Source organism: Numida meleagris, chromosome 5 (assembly GCF_002078875.1).
Source record: "Numida meleagris isolate 19003 breed g44 Domestic line chromosome 5, NumMel1.0, whole genome shotgun sequence".
NCBI classification, from domain to species: Eukaryota; Metazoa; Chordata; class Aves; order Galliformes; family Numididae; genus Numida; species Numida meleagris.
In genome coordinates this window covers 37,191,683-37,213,493 of record NC_034413.1, presented here as the reverse complement: position 1 = coordinate 37,213,493, position 21,811 = coordinate 37,191,683, and the positions used below count along the sequence as shown (strand labels likewise).

The following is a 21,811-nucleotide window of genomic DNA, read 5'->3' as shown; positions in this document are numbered from 1 at the left end:
TTCAGCCCTTCACGCTCCGTGTTTGAGTAGCTTCCCTGCTGAAAACTCAGGGCCAGTCCCATGGTTTGCTAAAATGATGATGAAAATGTGCTGAAGGAAAATGCCAGCACCTGTAGCTTTAATCGGGAGGCCAGGCGTTTTATTCCTCGCTCTGGCAGCTGCCTGTTAGAGAACCCAGAATGATATTGTTTTTGTTGTGGCTCTGTGTCGAAGAGCACAGCAAATCCATTATTCATAATATCTGTGCAAGTTCACAACGGCACTGAATAGTGCTGCGTATCTCCTTAAAGCTGCCACCCACTCAAATCCATTTTATTTGGACAAATAAAGAAACTCTGCACTGAAGAAAACCAATTTAAAAACACACTGAAATTCATTTTCTTCACTTAAATATTAAAGTGCTTATATTTGTTGTATTTCAGCCATGTTGTACCCTTTTCGAAAAGGATTTTCTCATTTAATAGATCTGAAGGAATTTCAGTCATATTTAAAATGTAGAAGAAAATAAACTAACAACTAACAAGGGTGTAGCGATAAGCAGGACTAACGCAATGGAAACAGCGTTACAAAAGGTGGAAGGAAAATACAGCACTCACCCAAATCAGAAGATTTAGGGCTCACAGGAAAAGGCTCCCACCAAGGAAGGATCTCCAGGCAGAGATCCTTCCTCAGGGGCAGTCAGCCCTTAAATGAGGCCTAAGAGGGGTGGAGCCAGGCTNCCTTCCTCAGGGGCAGTCAGCCCTTAAATGAGGCCTAAGAGGGGTGGAGCCAGGCTCCACCCCTTCTGGTTGCACAGGTGAATTGCCTTCACCTGTGCTCCCAGGGCTGACTGGGTCTTTCCTCCAGGTGCTCAATCAGTGGTTCAGGCCATGACTCAGCAGTTCCCATACAAAGGGCAACACTGCTTTCTATGCCGTGAATCTTCTCTTTGTGGATTAAACCCATCCACTAATATTCTGTGTAACTGCATATTAATTTACAATACTACAGCCCTGGCCCAGGCTTTTAGTACTCTGCGCTACTGCAACTTATAAAATAAATATACAGTGACATTTTATATGTAAAAGGTGAAGGACTAAAGTTCATAGTTTGCAGTATAATACCAAATAAAGAGAGGTCTTTAACATTCACCTATTGTTGCATTTTTGAATTTTATAGTGCAGATTTTTCTCTGACTTTTTTGATAAAGGTGATTTCTTCTGTATATCAGAAAATAGTATGACAGCTTCAGGTAGAAGCATTCGTGGTGTGCAGACAGCTTTGTGCCCAGTGCATTGGCATGTGAAGCTCAGTGAGCACAGCTGGCCCAAGTCCCCTTACCTGCATACTGAAAGCTGTGCTGTACGTGTGTTGCTGGCTTGTTTATTCCTAGTTTGAGGTGGGGTTGGGGCATAGAGATGTCAGACTGATCTCATATAAAAATAAGGAGCTGTGGAAATTAGGAACTGCTGGTATTGCTTTATCTATCCTGTGCGGAACATTATCCCTTTAAGACTGGACGAGTGAAAGCATTCTGAGGTAAATTAATGGTGAGTTGTTTGTTTGTTTGGTGTTCTTTGCTTGTTTCAGAGGGAAGATATTTAAATCACTTTTCATAAATGCTGTGTCCATTTGGTTGTGCTCAGTAGATCTATTCTGCTGGTCTACTGTATAGCTCTTGTTTCATTTGTTCCCTTTCATCAGTAGTTATTTTTTTTTGGAAGGGAGGCAAATCATTTGTTTTAGAAACAGTGAGAACCCGAAGCATCTGACATGCAGTTTCAAACTGAGTCTTAGCAAACAGAAGCCCCGAGAGAGTTGCTTGCTGTTCTCTAGGAAGATGAGCGTTCCCCTTGTCAGCTTCTGCCTGACTGTGACAAAGTCATGTAGCGAAGTTCTCACCTAAGCAGATGTTGGTGGGGTGGGCTCCCTTTGTTTAACATGCACAAAGAGCTGGATCTTTAAAAGTGCCTGAAGGATTGATGGAAAATCTGTTGGAGTGGGCACGTAGTGCCTGCCGAAAATCACATTAAGCATCTAATTGATTATTTAGGCACCGAAAAGCTAAAAGAATCCGAGACTTAGCTTTGTCAGGGAATTTTGAGAGTCTCATCTGTATATCTCATCTCTCACGTATAAAGTTGCAGAGAAATATGGTGTGATAGATTTCTACAGGATGAACTCAGAGTAAGTGTTAGTAAGTTATTTTAAACTTTAGTGTTACAGTACTAGCGTTTTTAAAAATGTCCTTTTATGTGCTGTAACAGATTTCAATCCTACACAAAGCAATTATTTATTATTACTTTTGTCAGTGATTTTTCATAAGAAATAGATTAGATCAGACCCACCACAGGGTATCAGGATTCAACAGAAAATACACATTTTAATTCAGCATAGTAACATTATCTGGTCTTCTATTGTAAAGATAATTCAAAACAGAAAATGACTTGAATGAAAAGCCTTTTTCATGAATGAAAGTCCTTTTTCAGCAGGTGAGGACTGGGAGCAATGGTCAGTATTTCTCCCTGCAGTTTGTGTAGCAAGGGTAGGATGAGTTTCTTTCTTCAGAGCACTTATTTCAGGGATTTGGCAGCACAGTACTTGGGGAAACATGACACATAAACTTGATTCTGTCCAATGTTGTTCGTAGAAAGCTACAACTTGTTAGACAGTTTTTTTTAACTTTTTCACTACTGTATTTGAAAATGAATGAACACATTTCATATATTGCCGATCCCCTTGCTTTCCTTTCTTCCTTTCTAAGCGAAAGGAGGAGGAGTTTTTCGAGAGGAGCAAAAATAGCACCAGAATAATTTGTTCTGATTAAATCCATGAAATATATTTTGTCTTTATTTTTGCCTGTTGGTGTGTTTTAAGGTGGGGTAGAAAATGTTAAGTTGTACTGGAGAATATCTTGAAATCTTTTAAGAGAGTGTGACTTTTTCAAGATGCCTAGAATGTTTCTGATTTTTTTTTCATTTTCATATTTCTTATTTTCTTTATTATATGTGACCATTTAGTACTTGAATGTATCATGACACATTCTTTATCTACTAACTTAATGAAGTAAAAGAATGAAATAAATGATGAAAAGGAAAAGAAGAAATGACAAAGTCTCCAAAACGCTTGAAATGTACTGGAATGGAGAGCTGAGTATTGAGCGTAGATGACTCACCTTCTGTCTGGTATTCTCCTTGAGCTGCAGAAGCCTAAAACCGTACAACAACCTGTTTGAATAGAACAGATCCAACGTGAGCATAAACGCACGCACAAAAAATTAAATTGCTTGGCAGTGACGCATCAAAGTATGAGCATGTTATTATCTTTGAAAATCATCAGCATGAAGAGCTCAGATGAACTGGTAGAAACTCTTGGGGTTAGCCAGAAGAGGCAGAAGCTTTACCCTTAAACTTTTTCTCTAAAGGAAAAATGGCAGCATCCATTCTGATGCGGAAGTAGGGCATGGACTGAATGCTGATGTCAGCTGGAATGGTAATTGTGGACAACCCACTGCCGCCGGGGAGCGAGCCTTTGCTTATTCTCCTGCAGAACTGCTGAGCAGAAAACACGCTCACAGTAGTTCTGCAGTGTTTAATGTGGGCTTAAATGGTTTAGATCTATTTTATTATTACTGAGATTGTGCTTATCTGATTATCTGGTACCCATATGCCTTGAGGGAGTAGGAGATAATTGTTTAATAAAATAAGGCTATGGTTTTCAATAAGTGATTTCTGGTGCTCCCATCTTTAACTGTCCAACAAAAAAATCCCTTAAGGAATCGTGATTTGCAGAAAGTGCTGAGCACTTAGAGGTAGTGTCAAAATACAATATAAGCATTGCAGCGAACCTTTCCTAACCTTAGTTCGGTTGTTGCCTATAATTCTGGAATAGGTTTTTTTTTTTTTTTTTTTAATACCTTCCAAATAGCACTGGGCATCTCAGAGGAAGAGAAGATTGTGTTCTAGTTTCTGTCGTAAGGACTGAAATGGCATTTTGTTCATTAACTATGAAATATAGGAGCTGACCTTGGAGGGGACCGCTTCAGACCGCGCCATTCTGAGGGCTGGAACCATTAGTCTACAGAAACTTCCTTTCAGCTCGCTGTATTTATTTTCTGCATGTAGTCAGACTCCACGAGAAAGTTAGGAAGATACAACCATGACCAGAAAGCTAAATACATATGTGTTGAATTTCCTTAGGCAGAGGGAAGAACTGAACCTGGATTTTGAAACTGGCTTGAGGAATCTAAGGTGTGTACTCTTGCATCAGGATAGGAGTGGGTAGCAGAGTGGTTTTTGTAGAGTCCGCATCCTGTAATTATCTGATACTGATGTTGTGGAAGTGCTTGCTAAGCTGAATTCCTTAGAGTAGAATGAACAAATTTATTTCTCATTTCTGTCTGAGTTCAGGGGGTGAGTTAGATTAAACATTGCTGATGTTCCCAAGCAAGAACAAGGTTCTCTGTAGGACCAAGATGGTCCTGGAAAAGAGCTTAGGATCTCTATTTTGGATATAAACGTCTGTGTCTTATTTCTGTCCCAGACTTTGTTTCAAAGTTGTTTTTGTTGACCCAGTTCTCACCTTGGGAAAATGTGCCCTTTCAGTAGCACAAAATAACTGAAAGTTAAAGCGTATGAAAGTGCTGGAAAATTTGAATCAAATGTAACATGCTTCTGTTCAAAGGAAAATAGTTGAAATAAATTTTCAAAGTTGATTTGGAGCCTAGCTGCAATGTGAAGTGAGCTTTTGTAGCAGCTGTTGCCGTCATCTGAAAGATGTCTGGTGCTGCCAGCAATCAGGTGTTGACTAGTGTGATAGTAAGGAAATCCTGACAAGGTATGGTGCTCAACTGAGCCCACACAGTAAAAAGCAGTGAAGAGTATGTTACAATCTGATATGAAAATACGTATGCTGTATTGCAAAACTTTCCACCTGCCCTTGTTCTCTTTGAACAGACTATATTTGGTTTTCTACTGCATGTGGAAGTACAAGTGGTTCAGTTCTGACCATCCCTTGTGGGGCTCTCTGCTGAGATAGCTATGGAGATACTGGTTTCTGTTACCGTGTTTTGGCTAAATTTGTCAGTGATGTATCCTCTTGTTCTGGTTCAGTTAAACGTTTAAGAAAATAGTTGCGTTTAAAGATGTAGTTATTTCCAGATTGTGTCTGTAAAGGATTCTTCTGCATCACTATAGCGTTTCAGAAATCGGGCTGATCTTGTGAGTGCTGTTCTTCTGGTAATGACACTTATTTTGGGTACGCACCCTGATTATGTATGTTTAATTATATTGGTATAAAATTGTAGCATTAACTGGAAAAGAACAGAAGCAGTGTAAAGCATTCTTAAGTAGAAATCTTATGCCTTACAGTTTTATCTTTCCTTTAAAAAAATGAAATAAATATTCACTCTGAAAACTCTCCTTCTGCAAGCAGAAAATAGCACAACAACGCTTCTTACTTCTAACTCAGGCCACTCAATGATTTCTATGCAACGCTTGTTCGAAGAAATGTAAGACATTAAGAAATTAAGTCTTCATTGTTACAGTGAGATTCTTTATTCATATGTTAAGCCAGTGACAAAGATGACACGATTGGCACAGACTATTAGTTTTTCACACTTCCTGGTGAAAACCAAAGTTGAGTGTTATTATTTCTGTAATTCATACGTTTCGCTCATGTGAAACATACAGAGCTATTGTCAATGACAGTTACTGTTCTTAGTGTTTGTCAAACCACATCTTGGCTTTGAGTAACGTTTGAATCACTCAAAGAACATAACGTAATTGCATTTCTCTTTTGTCACCTTTTGCTGCCTAGCTCCAACCAAATGCAGTGCCTGTGCAAGTCTCTTGTTTTGTAGTACCTGGATAAAGACAGCTTGTGTGCACTCCATGCAGAAACATACTCCATACTCAGTGATAGAAAATAAGGGTTCTTATTCTATCTCAGGATAGCATCAGGTGCTAAAATCTGTGTTGAGCACCACAGCAACCAGTGTGTCCTTAAAACTTTGTCCTTCTTATATTGGTGAGCATTTTTTTCAGTACTATGTTTTAGTAGGCTGCACAGTATCTCACTAGTAGTGGAAGTTTCCACACACTGAATAAATACCTGGTGTCTACTAAAACACGTATATCCAAGCTCTTCCAGAAAGCTCATACAAATTATAACTGGCTTCTTTTCCAGTAACACGTGTTCTGTTACATAAGTTACAAGGAACTGAGACAGATAAACATTTTAATCCCAAAGGTAAAGCACAGTTTTGCAACCTCTTTTTTCCTGCATTGTAGAACAATATTTCAAGGTCTGTGGTTATTTGGCTGTTACCCAATTTCACTGCAGAACAGAAATCTGACTGGAGAGTTGCTTTCTGCTGCTTAATTAGAAATTTATTAGGGAAGTTTTGACCAACTGTCCCTCACTATTAGACCTTGCTGAATCTGGAGTTCAAGTAATTAGATTTCATTTATTATAATGCATTGTCCTCTTTTTATGTTCTGCATGTCCTTTCCTATTTTTTCTGTTTTCAGTTATGTTCAGTTTTCCTGTTCTGGGTATTATTTGCCAAAGAGGCTCTTCCAACTATCAGAAATAGGACAAAGTAATTTTTAGAACAGCAAAATATGTAAGGAGGCAAGGTCCCTGGAGACAAAATGAATCTCCAACACAACAAAAGAGCTCTCCTGTTCTATTTGGATGTTGCTGCCGACTGAGCGGCTTGTTAGCAGCACCTGGACCATACCTGGCAGCTGGGCTGTGCCCCACTTGTTCAGGTGGCATCACTGAGCCACAAAAGCCTGTGCTGTGCAGGAGAAGAGGTCTACAGATGAGCTTTTGAGCGCACTGTGTTGGACTTGTTTTTCCTGCTCTAGGTAGATTTTAACAGTAATGTGATGCTTACAAGGTTGAACCCCCAAAATACCTCTGCTGGTGAGTGCTCATAAAACAAGATCCAAGCGTAAGAGCCAGCCACACTTAATGTTGCTCTTCGGTTTCCTCTTAGAGCTTTGCTGGAAGTGAGGGCCTGCAGCATGTCAGGTCAGTCTGATCTGGACTGTGGGCATACCTGGTCATGCGCATGGAGGTCTGACGTGCATCTGTAGGTCTCCGCTGTACCTGCAGTGCAGGGCCAGGAGAGGGGAGTGCCTCCACGTCCCGCTTGCAGCAGTGTGGTGTCTGTTCGCCTGGTGAATCACTGCAGGCTTGTTGCTGCTTCTAGCAGCAGGAGCAGGTGATTGCATGAGTCCTCAGAAAACTGGCCTTGAAAGAAAGCTGCTGTGTCACTGTCCCTGGAGGCATTCAAGAAATGTTTAGATGTTGTACTGAGGAATGTGGTTTAGTGGGGAAATGTTAGTGGTAGGTGGACTGGATGATCTTGGAGGGCTTTTCCAACCTTGGTGATTCTGTGATTCAGTTCATCTCCCAGGGAAAGCGCAGGGAGATGAACAGGGCCAAATTTCAGAGGAGAAATCTGTACTCTGAAAAATAAGCTGCTGCAGCCTCTCAAAGCTTGCCATGCAAGACAAAAATCTCGGTGATTACTCATGTCTTTTTAATTAAAATTAGCAGTTTGATCAGTTTCAGAACTTTTATGTTTCAAGAGTAGGCAGGTAACAGTTAAACCATGATGTGTAAATTCTCCTGTTTCCCCATGAGATCTAAGAAAAGGATTTAACAGTATTTTATTGCAGACTTGTAAATGTGCAGAGTCAGATGAGTAATTCTTGTTTATGCATCTAGAAAATATTAGTAAACCATTTATATTGTGTTTGAGGGCCATTCTTCTATGGCTAAGCCTTCCTGGTCGCTAAGTCTTTGCTTTGCTTTTGTCAGGAGAAGGAAAAGGAAGGAGGAAGGGAAAGAATTGCACCTTTAAACATATCAGTTCAGTCCATACCACTGCAGGGCTTGGTCTTCTCTTACACGCCCAATTTACTGTGCACTAGACCACAAGTGTGAGCTGTCAGACTCCTGCAGTGATGAACCTGGATCTGGTCCCACTCCTGACACCGACAGCAAGCTGGACTGCAGGCTGTGCTTATTGGCTTCAGATGGCCCTACTGGTCCTGCACAGCCCACCCTGACCTTGGTGGTGGCCATCCTGCTTCTGCTCACTACCTATTTATAAACTCTAACAATGAACATTGTCTGAGACAAGTAATGCAAAATGATTTCAGATGATTTAGTAAGTCAGAGATGGCTCTGCAAACTGGTCCTTGCCAGAGAAGCACTTCCTCGCAGTTTCTTCCAGTCTAGGACATTCCTCGTGGTTTTGCACGGTGCTTAGATTGTGGAGATTAACATCTTGTGTGAGAGCTGACTGATAGGATAAGAGTTACACATAGAAAGATTAAATTTGGATATTTTTTATATTTTTTCTAAATATTGTAAGTTGTAGAACTGTGTATCTTCTCCTAGAAGCAGTAGTAGCATGTGCTTCAGTATTTGATTTTCCAAGTGTCAAACGTTAGTTTGAAAGAGGACACAAATGAATATTCTGAATTTGAGGAGGGCTTCATTTTATTGAAGGTGAGTAATAATTGAACAAAGTGTCTCATATTGACAGCATCATACCGACATATATCTTTTTAGAGACAAATGTGCTTTGCAGTGAAAGTGTTCCCACATGTCAACGTCTTAGAAAATGTGTTGCATTTAGTGAAATTATGGGTCAAGAAAAAAAATCATTGTCATAAATGATGGTAGGTACTTTTTACTGAAATACTGGTAGTTTTACATTCTTGACATGAATAATTGGATGTGTCATGTGTGAAGCTACCTAGAAATAAAATAGAGGTCATAAAATGGAAAGACATGATGGGATGCATTTATAACAGCATAAAACAAACTGGCATTTTAATGTCTTAAGCCAGCCTGTTTGCTATACTTGTCCATTGATCTTGGCTGGAAAAGTTCTATGACTAATTTAAGCACATTTTGGAGATAAAGCCATATAATGGGAAATTGATAGGATTTGTTTTTGTTAAAGGTATTCTCCTTTTAACTGCTACAATCCTATAACACGATCAGAGCTGACCTTACACAGCTTCCCCAGAAATGTTCTGTCCGCGTTCCTACAAGTGACTTTCCAGTGTAATTTACTTTGACATTTTGCTTGATAGGGATTGCAGGTCACATAGTAGGATATTACTCAGTAGGCATGAAAAAGGGTTTAGTTTAGTGCTCATTCAATGGATTTGAGAGGGTAGCTGTTGGAAAAGATGGCACAGTTTGAGAGGGTTTGTGTAGTTAGGGCCTTCCTTCAGAAGGCATGTAAAAAGATGGTTGCTAGAGACCCTGATTCAAAAGTACGTGCTGTAATCTCATTAATTTCAATTGGCTGTATAGTTGCTCTTAATTACCATGCTTGAAATGAGATTTAATATGGCTCTGCAATAAAACAACTATGACTAACTAACTAATCATTGAAACGGCATCATCCTACGACGTTTCCTTCCAGTGAATGCTCAGTGTAGAAACCAGTTACTTAAAAAAATTAAGGAGACAGAAAGTGTCCTGTTTTCATAGGATTGCTAGTAACAATGGGTGTTTCTTTAGGGAAAAAAAAATTAAAATAGTAAAAGAATTGGCAACACCTGTTGCTCTGGTTTGCTCTGAGTCTCTGGAAATGAGTATTAAGCTGGTGTGGAGCACCACAGGCTCTCCATTGCTTCATGCCCTGCGTAGTCTGTAGCAGTAAATATGTCCAGGCAGTCGTAAATGTTCCCATCAGGTAGTACTAGCTTGTTCTTACTGAGTGTTAACTCTGTGTGGATATGAAAGCACAGTGTAAGAGAAATCTAACCACTGTTTTCTGTTACTCTGCAGATGGAATAGCTAGCTAGTGCATAATTTGGCTGCTTTTGTGTTTTAGCATAGGGATGGCAGCCTAGTAATGCTCAGTTAAGCCTTATATAAGTGGCAACATCACATATCTTGTTTTCAAAGCAATTTTACTGAAAGACCTTTTGAATTTGAATGGACCATTCTGGAATGTTGTTCTCCAAGGAGAAGTCGCTTAGGAATTGAGCAAGTAAATTTCTTCCATTGCTGTTGAGCTAGTGATATTGATAAGGGGTATACTAATTTCAGTGCTGACATGAATGGTGTAGGTGTGCTTCTTATGACTGTAACAACCTGCACGTTTGTTTGGACCTCTCAGGAAAAACTGAATCCCACTGAGGGGAGAATAAAAGTGCTATTTTGTTGAAGGGTGTCATTGCCATATCTGGTTGTAAGGGAAGGAAAATCAACATGGTAGACAAAAAGAGAACACTGAGGATAACTACTCATGAGTCAAGAAAATGTGTGGTATTTTCAATATAAAACACTGAAAAAATACTAATAATGCAGGATCTGTGAACACATTCAGAATGCAACCTGCAAAATACTGAGTTATGGGGCAGTATTTGTACTGTGACATAATTCAGGGTCATTCCGGATCTTTGTCTCTGGGTTAAAGCACCAAGAGAACTAGAAATGTCTGTGTACCAACCATTCTTAGAGGATTCCCCCTCTTTTCCAAACCAACATTTTCAGAGAGAGTGAAGCTTATATCCATAAGGCTGTGTGTTCATAAGTAGGAAAAAAGCATTAGGTAATGAATGTTGTTACAGATTTATTCTAAGATAGATAAACTCAAGCCATTGGATAGAAATACGAGCTCCCATGAAAAACAGGATGATGGTCTGCCCTTCCTATCAAGTTTTTTTTTTGTGGAAAAAGAACACCTAAATAAAATATTCTCCTCTTCTCCAAAAGATAGCTTGTATACGAGACAGTCTTGCTGAAATTATATCTCTGCTGGAAGGAAAGATGAGTTTATTTTATATAGCAGTTGGAGATTTTTAGAAATATCAGTCAGCCAGTTCCCAGAGTGGTAAATTAAATCTTGAGAACCAGAGCTTGCTCATCAGTACGCAACAGTATGGAAGTGGCAAGGACAGAGACAGACAGCTGCATCAGGTCTGATTGTGCATGTTCTTGATGGAAAAGTACAAATCATTTCCTTCCCTTCTGCTCCTGCCATGGTCCATCACTTTAGTCCATTTTCACCTTCTGAATGGGCCTTCCTGCTTTGGCACCTAATTAATCTCCCGCAAGCCTGTTCTTGCAGCCTGTCTCCCTGGGGTGGCCCATATCTTATGGCACTGACTCAGGGACAACATTCCCTTGTTTTCCATTCCTTTCCATCCTTTCCCAGCGTTTGTTCATCCCCAAGCAGGTGAAGGTGTGGTTCAGTGTAAGCAGAAAATCACGGACCCCTTTTGAAAAATACCATTGCTTTACACAAATAAAACTATACGAGCAGAGATGAAAAGGGCATATTTGGTAGTGTAAAACATTGCGATGAGACTGAAACAAAAAGTTATTTTATTGAAATGATTTTATTGTCATATATCAAGCGATCATGAATATCAGATATAGTGTGCACTGAGCGTTAACAGCTGCAATAATTTATCAATAGTTTAAAATGTGTCCTGGTGATAAAATAACACATGTAGTCTATATAATAGATACTACTGAAGAGTGTAATATATTATCTATAATAGAAAAACATAGATTCTGTAAAATGATACATGTAGAATCTAATATTCCTTTCAAATATATTTCCCAGATAATATTTCTGCTTAAAAGTAACTTATCTCCCTTCTGGTATCTCTTCTGTGGGGACAAGTTTGCTGTTCATCACAGCACAGCATCCGTGTTTCAGTCTCGGAAATAGAAAGGCAGTGAAGTAGGCTGAGAACTCACTTTGTTAGATCAGTGATCTGGGAGAGTGTCCGTCAAAACCCTTGAGCTCTGCTGGCCTGTGTCTGATCTTCAGAGCTGTTGATACAGAACCTGCAAGAGCTCTGAGAGTCTTTTGGCAACATACAGGCAGGAGGGAACAAAATCACGTCTTTAATTCCCTCTGCTGACAGCTTCCTTAATAAATATTGTAGGAAATTCTCGGTTAAGAGCCGCCCAGTAATCTAATTTGCAAGCTTCAATGATATATTCAGCAGCCAGCTCGGGAGGTGCATTTCTACTGTCAGAATCACATGAGCAGGGAATAAAATTCTGAGCTGTCACTGAGAGCTGTAGTAATTTATGATGGGTTGTTGGCTTTTATTTTTTCTGACTATTTTTTAAGTCAGCTCAACAAAGAGGATAGAGCTGCTACTGACTTGATCTTGATTAGGTTTTTCTATAGTATACTCTCCTGCTTGTACATTTTCACAGATTTTAACAATGCAAACACTGCTAAGTGATGGTGCTGTATCTGTCGCTAATGAAATCATAGATAGAACCTCATACCAGCGAGGGTGACTTGTATACAGCCACAGCGGCTGTTGAATGCCAGTTCATTTCAATCCCCGTCTCATCTTGTGTAGAATCTAAGCCTTCGCCATTCTGTCTGGTGTGAATAATCCCAGATTTGTTTGTTTGTTGCTTTCTGTGTTGTCCCAGTGCACTGCCCTTGAAATCATCCTCTTCTTCACCTGGACTTTATTTTAGGTATTGTTCTTTTCTGCTGTACGTACAAAGACCAAAACAGAAGCCAAAAACCTTTTATGAAGTCCTCACTCTGTAGCCATCTTCAGCCTGTTCTGTGCAGCGCCCTAGTTGTTGTCTCTCTAGTAACTGCAATAGGAAAAGCCTCCAGTCCAGTTTTCTGACTACGTTAGGCTCATACCCTGAACTAAGAAGAACTAGTAGTGTTGTCTCAAAAATTAATCCATTAAAAGATAAGAAAACAGAAAGAAGAATGCTAAACAAAAACCTGTGGGATATTGCTTCATAGCTGATCAGCTGGGAGAAGGCTGGATAGTAACCAGGAAAAATACATGAAGTCTGTTATTAACTCGTCTCTTGTTATCCTGAATGACAAGTGCTATATTTCTGTTATTTTCTTTTGCAGTGAGAGATGCAGATATACCATGCGTGGCCATAAAGATTCAGTCAGTAGCATTGAATTTCTTCCATTCTCCAACACTGTTCTCACCAGCTCTGCTGACAAGACTTTATCTCTCTGGGACGCCAGAACAGTAAGCAGTCTTTTTCCTGGTCTTTTTGGTATTCAAGCAAAATGATGACATGGATAGTAGGAGAAAAATGAAAACTGGTTCAAAATCAGAAGAGGAGGTAAGAGTGATGTGGCAATAGAATATTCATTAACGCAACTATTATTCATGGACTGAAAATATCACCATTTAGCATTTCCTTGACATCTGAAATGGCTGAGACCTCATGGCACGGCAAATGGCTGTGCACCTAGATGACTGAATGGATAGGCAGACTTCGAGGGCAGTGGTGTAAGAGGTGATCTGGATTTGGAAGACTGAACTGTGCTGCATCCTGTCAGTAGATAGAACAGCGGCAGTTCAGTTTTGTCTGGCTTCTTTAAGTGCTGGCATGTGCTTTAAGGAAATGAGGAGAGAGAGCATAGGAAAAATATAAGATGCAATAACTTTGAAATCTGAAATATATATTTTTTTTTCATTTAGAAGGAATTCCCCCGAGAACTCACTGCTGATTCGTCATGAAATATGTATGGTTTTTCTCCAGAACATATTGCTGTAGGCAGTGTCAGAAACTGCACCTGTTCTTTTATTCTTCTATACCTTCATTCTGTGGTATAGGTATAAATGGATTTAGTACCTTGCAGAGAGTAATTGTTCCTGGTGCTTTGCAGACCGAATATGTAAATCCTGTTCAGGTGGAACACAAGTACAAGGCAAGAGGCATTTTCTTCTCTTTCATCAAAAAATTCAGTAATTATTGCTACTGCTGTGGTATTTCTTATAGAGCAACTCTTGAAATTCTCCAGTTGCCACTTCTGTTGGCAAGGTGGTCACTTGGCATTTCACGAACAGTGTTAAATGTGAGATTCAGAAAGAGGCAAGGAGCTAATGCTATGTGTTAACAGATATTGTCATCAGAGCTCTACAAACACGGCATGAGAAAAACTGATGTGAAAATGACAGTGGAATATTTGGGATGCTCATTAGGCAATTTCTATTTTTGGATCATAGAAACAGACCGAATAGAAGGTCATTTAGTGACAGTCGTGGGCATAAAGCACAAGTTGGAATGAAGCCAGTCAAGACTCATCATTATTAAATGCCTTGGTTTGTAAGAATATTTGATATCCAGATATGAATAATTCAATCGGAGAAAACATTGAAATACAGACAGAAGTGAAAAACTCATTAGAAAACAAGGTTTCTGCTTTGTTTTGTCTTCACTAAATCCTGCATGGAACTTTACTGTGTAAAAGTCTCAGTAGTCTACTGTTTATAGTAAATTAACATTATGGAAGAAAAATTCTTTTACCATTAACTTAAGACAAAAGCCCACTCAGTTTTCCTTCACCAATGCTGCTTTTCAGCAATGAGTAGTTTGGGCAAGGTAGGAGAGACTCTTTGCGAAACCAGAACTCTGCATATGGCATTCTGCTGTGTATTTATTCTGTTCAAATGTTTCCCCATTCAGTGGGAAATATTGCCAGTTACAAATACGTGCCCACGTTGAAGCCTCACTTTAGGTGGTGAAATCTCTGTGAAGATGCTGTCTCTCTAAATACTGAATGATAGTAAATGTTCCCTCCAGAAAGATGATGAATGATTTTTCTCCCATTAATTTGGAACAGAATATTTTCTCACCTCTGTAAGATCAATTAGCATTAAGGAGTACATTTAAGATAATTTTAATGAAACATGAAAATCATACTCTGGTTTGTTTTCTCATAAATTAGATTCATATTATTAATCACATCTTGCTCTTCAATCATTAACTTCAGTCAGCTTTTTATTATTAAAGATAATGGATGCGGAGAACTGTAAGTCAGAGCTGTGTAAGTTGAATGGACAATGAGCTCTGGATTTGGGGTAGAATGGAACATAAATCACATAAATCTTTGTAATTACTAAGCTGGGGCTATAATGCAGCCTTCAGACTTTGGAAATATGTGACTGCTTTTTTTTTTTTTTCTTAGATAACATAGGGTCAGATCTAATGGTTAAAATAAATTTACAGCACAATGACTGTAATTTTAAAACTAAGATATATATTGCCTATAGGGAAATGAGAACACAGAACTGACAGTATTTAGATGGTTATAGCTCTTTCCAAGCATTGTGGGAAGAGCAATGGAGTTGGTGTTGGTTTTAGATAGGAACCGTCCTTGTACTGTGCCAGACTCCCACTGCATGAGGCTGAGGCTGCAATTCATGGTAGGGATTTCTTGCCAGTAAAGCTGATGGCACTTGTGCCAAGATAAGCTGTGGATTTTATTTCTCTTTATGCCAGTTTCATAGAAAGACAGTCATATTCTGGCTTTTAACCAAAATATTTTCTTGCTGATACATCACAGTGAGCATCTCTGCTCATGAATTGCAAAGTGCATCTGCTGATAAATGTGAGAGGTGCAAATGAACATGAGACCCCAAGAGTACGAGTTCACCTGCCTGCGTTAATTCTTCTTGTGATAAGCAGCCTGCCACTCATCCGCGTCCCCCACATTCTGATGAGGCATTTCTTGGGGCTGGTCAGATTTGCCAGGATAACACTTGAACCAAGCTGAATCTTTGCTCTTTCTCAGGCAGATGAAATACCTTATGTTTATACACTTAAATAATTAAATAGAGGAGAAGAAAAAAAAAAAAGACTTGCATTTTTCATTCTACGTTTTTGAAACTTATCGATTTAGTAACTATCTCATCTGCTTTCTGCTTTTTGAAATGTCAAGTTCTGCAGCTGGATATCTCATTTTTTAAGAAGTTGTGAACTGACTGTTGTTTAGAAGTCAGCATTCAGCAGCAGTACCCTAAGGAGTGATGGTGGTGTGATACTGGATGGCAATTTTGGTTTCTACAGATATTCAATTGGTTATAGTGAAATATTTTAATTGCCCAGCGTGTAATTCTGTCTTTATGATTTCCTTACCAATGAAACCTTGCAATTTAAGGTAAGCCCTTTTTTTGTGCCTTCCTTCTGAGAAGGCTGCTGGTAATACAAATGAAACAATTCCGCCCCCACCCCACTATCAGACTAAGCTCCCTGACACCCAAACAGGAGGGCATCAGGCGTCTCAGCTGGTTGCTGTCTACTTCAAAGCTGATTTAAACAGGGGTAAGGCAACTCTGCAGTGACCGGGTGCAAGTTCCAGCTCTGCACATCAAATTTTATCATGGACTGTAATTTGTGGGCTGAACAGCACGATCACAAGTTAAAAGCTCTGAGGTAGTGTGTTCTTTGATGAATAATGCAGGCACCGATCTCTGAAGAAAAAGAGGAAGACAGGATGAGGTTGTCCCAAATCCTATCTGAAATAATTCCCAGTAATGATAACTTGCTCTCATGGAGCTAGAAGCTGGCTGTGGCCAGAATGCTCTCAGTGACTGGCATAAAGACCCCTGCCCCAAGGCAAGGGAGGGGAGCAAGGGGAGCAGGAACCCAGGCAGAGCTTCCTCCCCAGCTGAGGGCTGGGACTTGATATTCTGGGCTTTTCCTGGTCTACCCCCAAGGACTTCAAGATCCCATCATCACCTGTCTGTGAGTTCAGAGTAAAACCCCAGGAATTCTGGGTGATGTTATTTGCGTTTTTATGGTTTCACAAAAGCCATCAGACTTAAGATCATTTAAGGGCAGTGGCTATTAAAAAGAGCTTTTCACACTGTCTCCTACTTGAGGATAAAACCTACATTTGCCTGCTTTTCAGCTCTTTGCTGAGGTTGCTAGCTGTGGTGTGGCATTTAAATTATGAGGACTTAGCTGCTTATGTGTTTTCATATGGATGCAGAGTAATTACAGGGATGCTGAGCTAAGCTCCAGTGCTGTAGTCTTCTCCTCCATGGTGCAGACCATGTAATGCCTCAGGCGCAGGGCAGCCTTGCTGTATTGTGCCTGAACACTACTCAACTCTGACTTGCTTAGCATTCAGTGCAGTTCTTCCAAATCAATAATTTCCTTGGATAACCTTCATTCGTTCTTCTCATGAAATATGAACTATGTTTTAGAGCACTTATTTTTCAGTGTTTATTTTGTCAGAATTCAGTAATCTCTGACTTGGGAATTCCCTAAAATAACTTGTTCTCTTTTTCCACTGAAATAGAAGTTGTCTTTTAGATTAGTTGGTTTTCAACATGGGTTTTGTCAGAACCTTTTCTTCAGTGGTTTAACTATATGTGAGAACATGCAGGTCTTTGTTGGGATGTTGCATGTCTGTGTTCGTGCCTATGCGTATGTTCATTTGACCTCACGGAGTGGGCCTTCACTAGACAAATTCAGGAAGGTTGTCAGAGTATTTAAGGATCAGGCACAGAGCAGCCAAGGGAAGATACTTTGAAATCCAGTCTGGTTCTCTTCACATTTTTTTGGCCAAGTCCAGTTGATTTATCACCGAGTAAACACGTTAGACACAAAATTATCAGTCAGAAGATCCTTGGGGCATTGGGTCTGTCAGTTTTATTTGAACCCTTTTGAACTCCAGAGGAATGAATTTGAGAGCTGAGTGGATATACAGGATAGGTCATATAAAAAATCATTGATGGGCAGTTTATGGTTCAAGTCAATCCTCTGTAGAAGTGGATCAAAGATTGAAGTTGTCACTGTTGAAGATTTCTTCCGTGAAAACTTTGAAGCTCTTCATGTAATTGAATTATTTTGCTGTGAATAAGGGATTTGCAAGATTAAGTCTAGCTCCTGTCTGATCCTTGTTCACTTCCATGAAGCGTAACATATTTGGTGTTCCTGATTTTGTTCTATGTATTTGTACATAATGGCTTTGTATTTCAGAACTCCCTGGCTTAAAATGAAAAGGAATTCATGAGTCACTGTAAAATATGGAATCAAGAACAAACAGGTGTGAACAGAGCCTGTTTGCTCCAAGAGGTAACATGGAAAAGTAGAACGTGAAGAGATTTCTGTGACAGCTTTTTGGGAAGCCTTCACAGAGGCTTAGTGCTTATTTGTTCAAAACGAAAAATACGGTAAAGTGTCTTGATTTCTTTTTAATCTTGAAATTAATAGGAAAAAAACTTGGTTATGGTCACTGTCACTTCAAAAAATGCTGCATCCTGACTTTCCTCCAAAACAGCTTCTGTGGGAAAAGGCAAATTAGAACAAAATATCTCAAATTTTGAGCATGTAACTCTGCAATTTGGATCACTTGACCCAGATGGAAGCAGGAAGGTGTTCGGTGTTTGTTTTATTGTATATTTATTTTGTTTTGGTTTTTTTTCTTCCTCAGAGGCAGAAGAACTATCGGTCTTGTAAATGACTATCAGTCTGTTGTACTAAGAACACCCCTCGGAATGGAGCTGAGACTGCCTGTCTGATTTGGCCTTCCCTTACTGACTTGTCCCTCCTTTTTCTGCCTTCCTGGTTTTGCTCCCAAATCAAGCCATTAAATCCAAAGTTTAACAAAGTGTATAATCAGTTGATCTCATGGGCTTCTTCCCCTGTTAAACTAGGTTTAAATTAGGCTCTAAACATTTTAGATCAGACAAGTTACCTTGTTTAGCAAAGCTCCAGGTGAATTAGCAGCTCTTAAGAGGTTATAATTACAGTTTCATTAAGCTGTTCCTGCTCATTGACATGCCTGCTCTTGTCCCTTGGACTGAGGGGTCCTCTTGCCAGCTGGAAGGCAGCCCCATTTAACACCTTGTCTTCCTGTGCCTTGTCTGTGCAATGTAGAGAAGCCATGTTCTTGCTTCATTTCAAGGAGAAGCCTTTGAGAAGACAAGTGAGTTCTGTAACTTAAAGATTAATACCTAGATTGCCTCCCAATTCATGGGGAATTTGTAAATGGCTTTATCTTGGCACTGATGTAGTTGTTTAGTTTGATTAAAGTAACACCTTTTCATCATGATGTTTGCATCATATGTAAGCTGCTACAGAAGGGAGAGCAACAGGGTCCTCTGCAGGACTGCTGTGCATCTCAGAAGGCGTCTTGGCTCCCTTCCCATCCCACAGCTTCCCCACGGCCAGTGGTCCTCTGATCCCACTCTGTAGGGGTATGAGACGCTGTATCCCTGCTGCTGCGCTCACAGCACCGGCGTCGCTCAGCTGCTCTCAGCCTGCAGCGAGGAGATGGGATGGAGAAGGGTACTCGTTTGCTGCTGATTGAATCAGATCTCATCGCTTGTAAGATTAGAGTGGATCAATTTTCAGTCGCCGCTGGTTATCTTGGAATATTAGTAGTAATTAGAGAGCTATAAATAGATAAATGTAAAATATGTTAAGTTCTAGCCGGGGGGAAGGTGTTGCTATAGATTTCAGTAAACACTTTGCTGCGGTGGCTCCTGGCATGCAGAGCAGGGAGCGGGCTCTGCTGGAGTGTGTGGTGTGATGGCATTTGTCTGTGTCACCGATTATCTAGAAATGAAGTGAGAGAAGCAGAACGTGTTCCTGTCTGGGCAGCAAATAGATTGACCTGGATCTGAACTTCTTACTGACTGCCTGTGTACATCTATAATGCGTGCACATGATGTATTGCAGTACATATGAATTTAATTTTTGTGTCGCCAATGTCACTTTGAAACAAAACAGGAATAAAGTTCTTGCAAAAGCTTTGGGAAAGGCCTGGCTGCAGAATAACATTTGCATTGACTTCTTGGTCCTTAAACTCTAATTAAATTATTGATTATGAAGCTGGCTGCTTTCTTAATAGTTCCTAATGTAACAATTAAAGCAAAGTAAGTAATTAAAAATGAGAAGATCAGTCTGCAAGTACAATCTTCAAAAGGTCATTTTCAACTTAATCGTTTTTTTGAAGGAGGCAAAAGTAAAGCGAATGAATCATTAGTAAAATACCAATTTAGAGTGTGTGTATGTGTAGTAACGTTCTTACCAGATTACCACTGGCCACACAATACCTCAATTAAAAATATCAGCTAAATTTACTTAGGAGGTATTATATTAACGCCTTTCCTCTCAGATCAGGCTCCATTGGGTGAAGTGCTACTGGAGATCCATGGCAATGGCTCAGTCCTGCTCCAAACAGTGACCAAGGCAGTGACCAGCAGCTTTGGCCAAAGAGAGTGCGAAATTTCAGTGGGATCATTTGATGTTATTTAGCATCACAAGCAGTGTTTTGTACTACGCAAACCATTTATTAGCAACTTTTTTTATAAGCAGGAGAGGTAAGGAGACATTTTTAGAAGTCGTTCAAGTGGTCCACAGGTGTCAATAGATGCAAAATGTAGCAGAAGGGGAGCACAAAAGTGTTTGCCAGAAAATGTTCAAAGCACCAGTTAACACTGTCAGAAGAGAGAGGTGACTCTGATGGACTTCAGAACTGGTAAAGTTTAGAATTTGCAAGCAAAAAGTAGTCAATAGTAAGCAAGTTAGGCAGCCAGCCATTGCTTGTCTTCCCCTGAAGGAAGAACTCCTGCATTCTGTGCTGTGGGCTTTTCAGACAGTGCTCATAATGTTATAGGAAGTAAAATCAACTTTTGCATTGTCGCTGAAATTTAGCTATTGTGTCCTGACAGGCCAGGGAACAAAAGACATTTGAGCTGAAAGCTCTATTACAAATGCTTTGCCCTCTGTCACAGATCTTTAAATATGAAAAGTTCAGCTTACGTTTCCCTGCAAAAGTGGCTAATCTGTGCGGTAGTTCCTAGCTCTGAAGAATGGCTGTTCTGGCACCTGCTGACAAACATAGGTCAGTATCACTGTGCTGATTGCACATGGAAGCTGACTGGAAACTAAGCCGTGCTTTGAAGGGTGCATGTAGAAGTTTGCACAGCAGCCGGCTGCTGTGGATCACAGGTATTCCTGTGCCCAGGGTAATTCATTAAACTGTGGGAGACAATCCAGATAAGCATGTACATCAAAGAAATATATGTGCCAGGGGTATCCAGGAGGCGCCTGATACCGGTGGCTTTATAGACATTTGGGAAACTGACCTCCTGAGTGAGTAGTTACTGTGCACAGCAACTATATGCCTGTCTCTAGACAGGAATTGTTGTGCATGCTTCAGTTAGGTTGTGCTTCAGCGTGTTTGCTGAGAACCAAATCCTGTTCTTGACAAGGCAGTAGAGGGAAAATTTACCATGCCATTCAGATTGTATGAGAAAGATAAATCTGTTAGTCTTTTCAGTTAAAGGCATTGCATATGAAATGGTCTTTCTCCTTTCCACAATTAATTGTGGAATTTTCTTTCTGCACATATCTGTGGAGAGCAGACTATAGATATGAACTTCTTATGAAAAGCTTTCATAGTGCGTCAGCCTCTTCTCCTGTCCACCTCCACCTATCACATTATGATGAAGAAAAGAAGTGGGTAGCTTGTTAGACTTCCTTCTGTCTGGACTGCCCAAGAGCTGCTGATGTGAGTCCAGAGGGGAGGCCACAAGGATGTTCAGGGGGCCAGAGCAGCGGATGGATGGAGACAGACTGAGAGCTGGCCTTGTTCAGCTGGCACTGGCCTTCCAGTGCCAAAAGGGGCTTACACAAGAGATGGGGAGGGACTCTCTCTTAGGGAGTGTAGTGACAGGACAAGGAGCGATGGCTTTAAACTAGAAGTGGATAGATTTAGAAGTCAGGAAGAAATTCTACATGATAAGGATGGTGGGGCACTGGCACAGACTGCCCAGAGAGGCTGTGGATGCCCCATCACTGGAGGTGTTCAAGGCTGGGCTGGATGGGACTTTAGGCAATCTGAGAGGTGTACCCCTGCCCATGGCAGGATGGACAAGATGATCTTTAAGTGTCCCTTCCAACCCAAATAATTCTGAGATTCTGTGATCTCTCACGTTGAATTAAGGTGTCTTCTCATATTTGTCTACACTGAATATGCGATAATGGGTTTTTATTTGCAAATTCAAAGACTACACTAAAC

The 21,811-nt window shown here is 40.2% G+C and overlaps 1 protein-coding gene across 20 annotated transcripts in view; it reads left to right on the top strand.

Annotated features, from left to right (window-relative positions):
• Nucleotides 1–21,811, top strand: part of SPAG16 (sperm associated antigen 16) — a 387,166-nt gene that overhangs the window by 226,190 nt on the left and 139,165 nt on the right. For all 20 annotated transcript variants that reach the window (XR_002439114.1, XR_002439113.1, XM_021397841.1 and 17 more), the window contains one exon: nt 12,884–13,010. Coding sequence is in view for 18 of the 20 variants with exons in the window: in XM_021397841.1 (XP_021253516.1) it covers nt 12,884–13,010 (127 nt within the window). In the remaining 2 variants the exon portion in view is untranslated. The remainder of the gene's footprint in view (nt 1–12,883; nt 13,011–21,811) is intronic.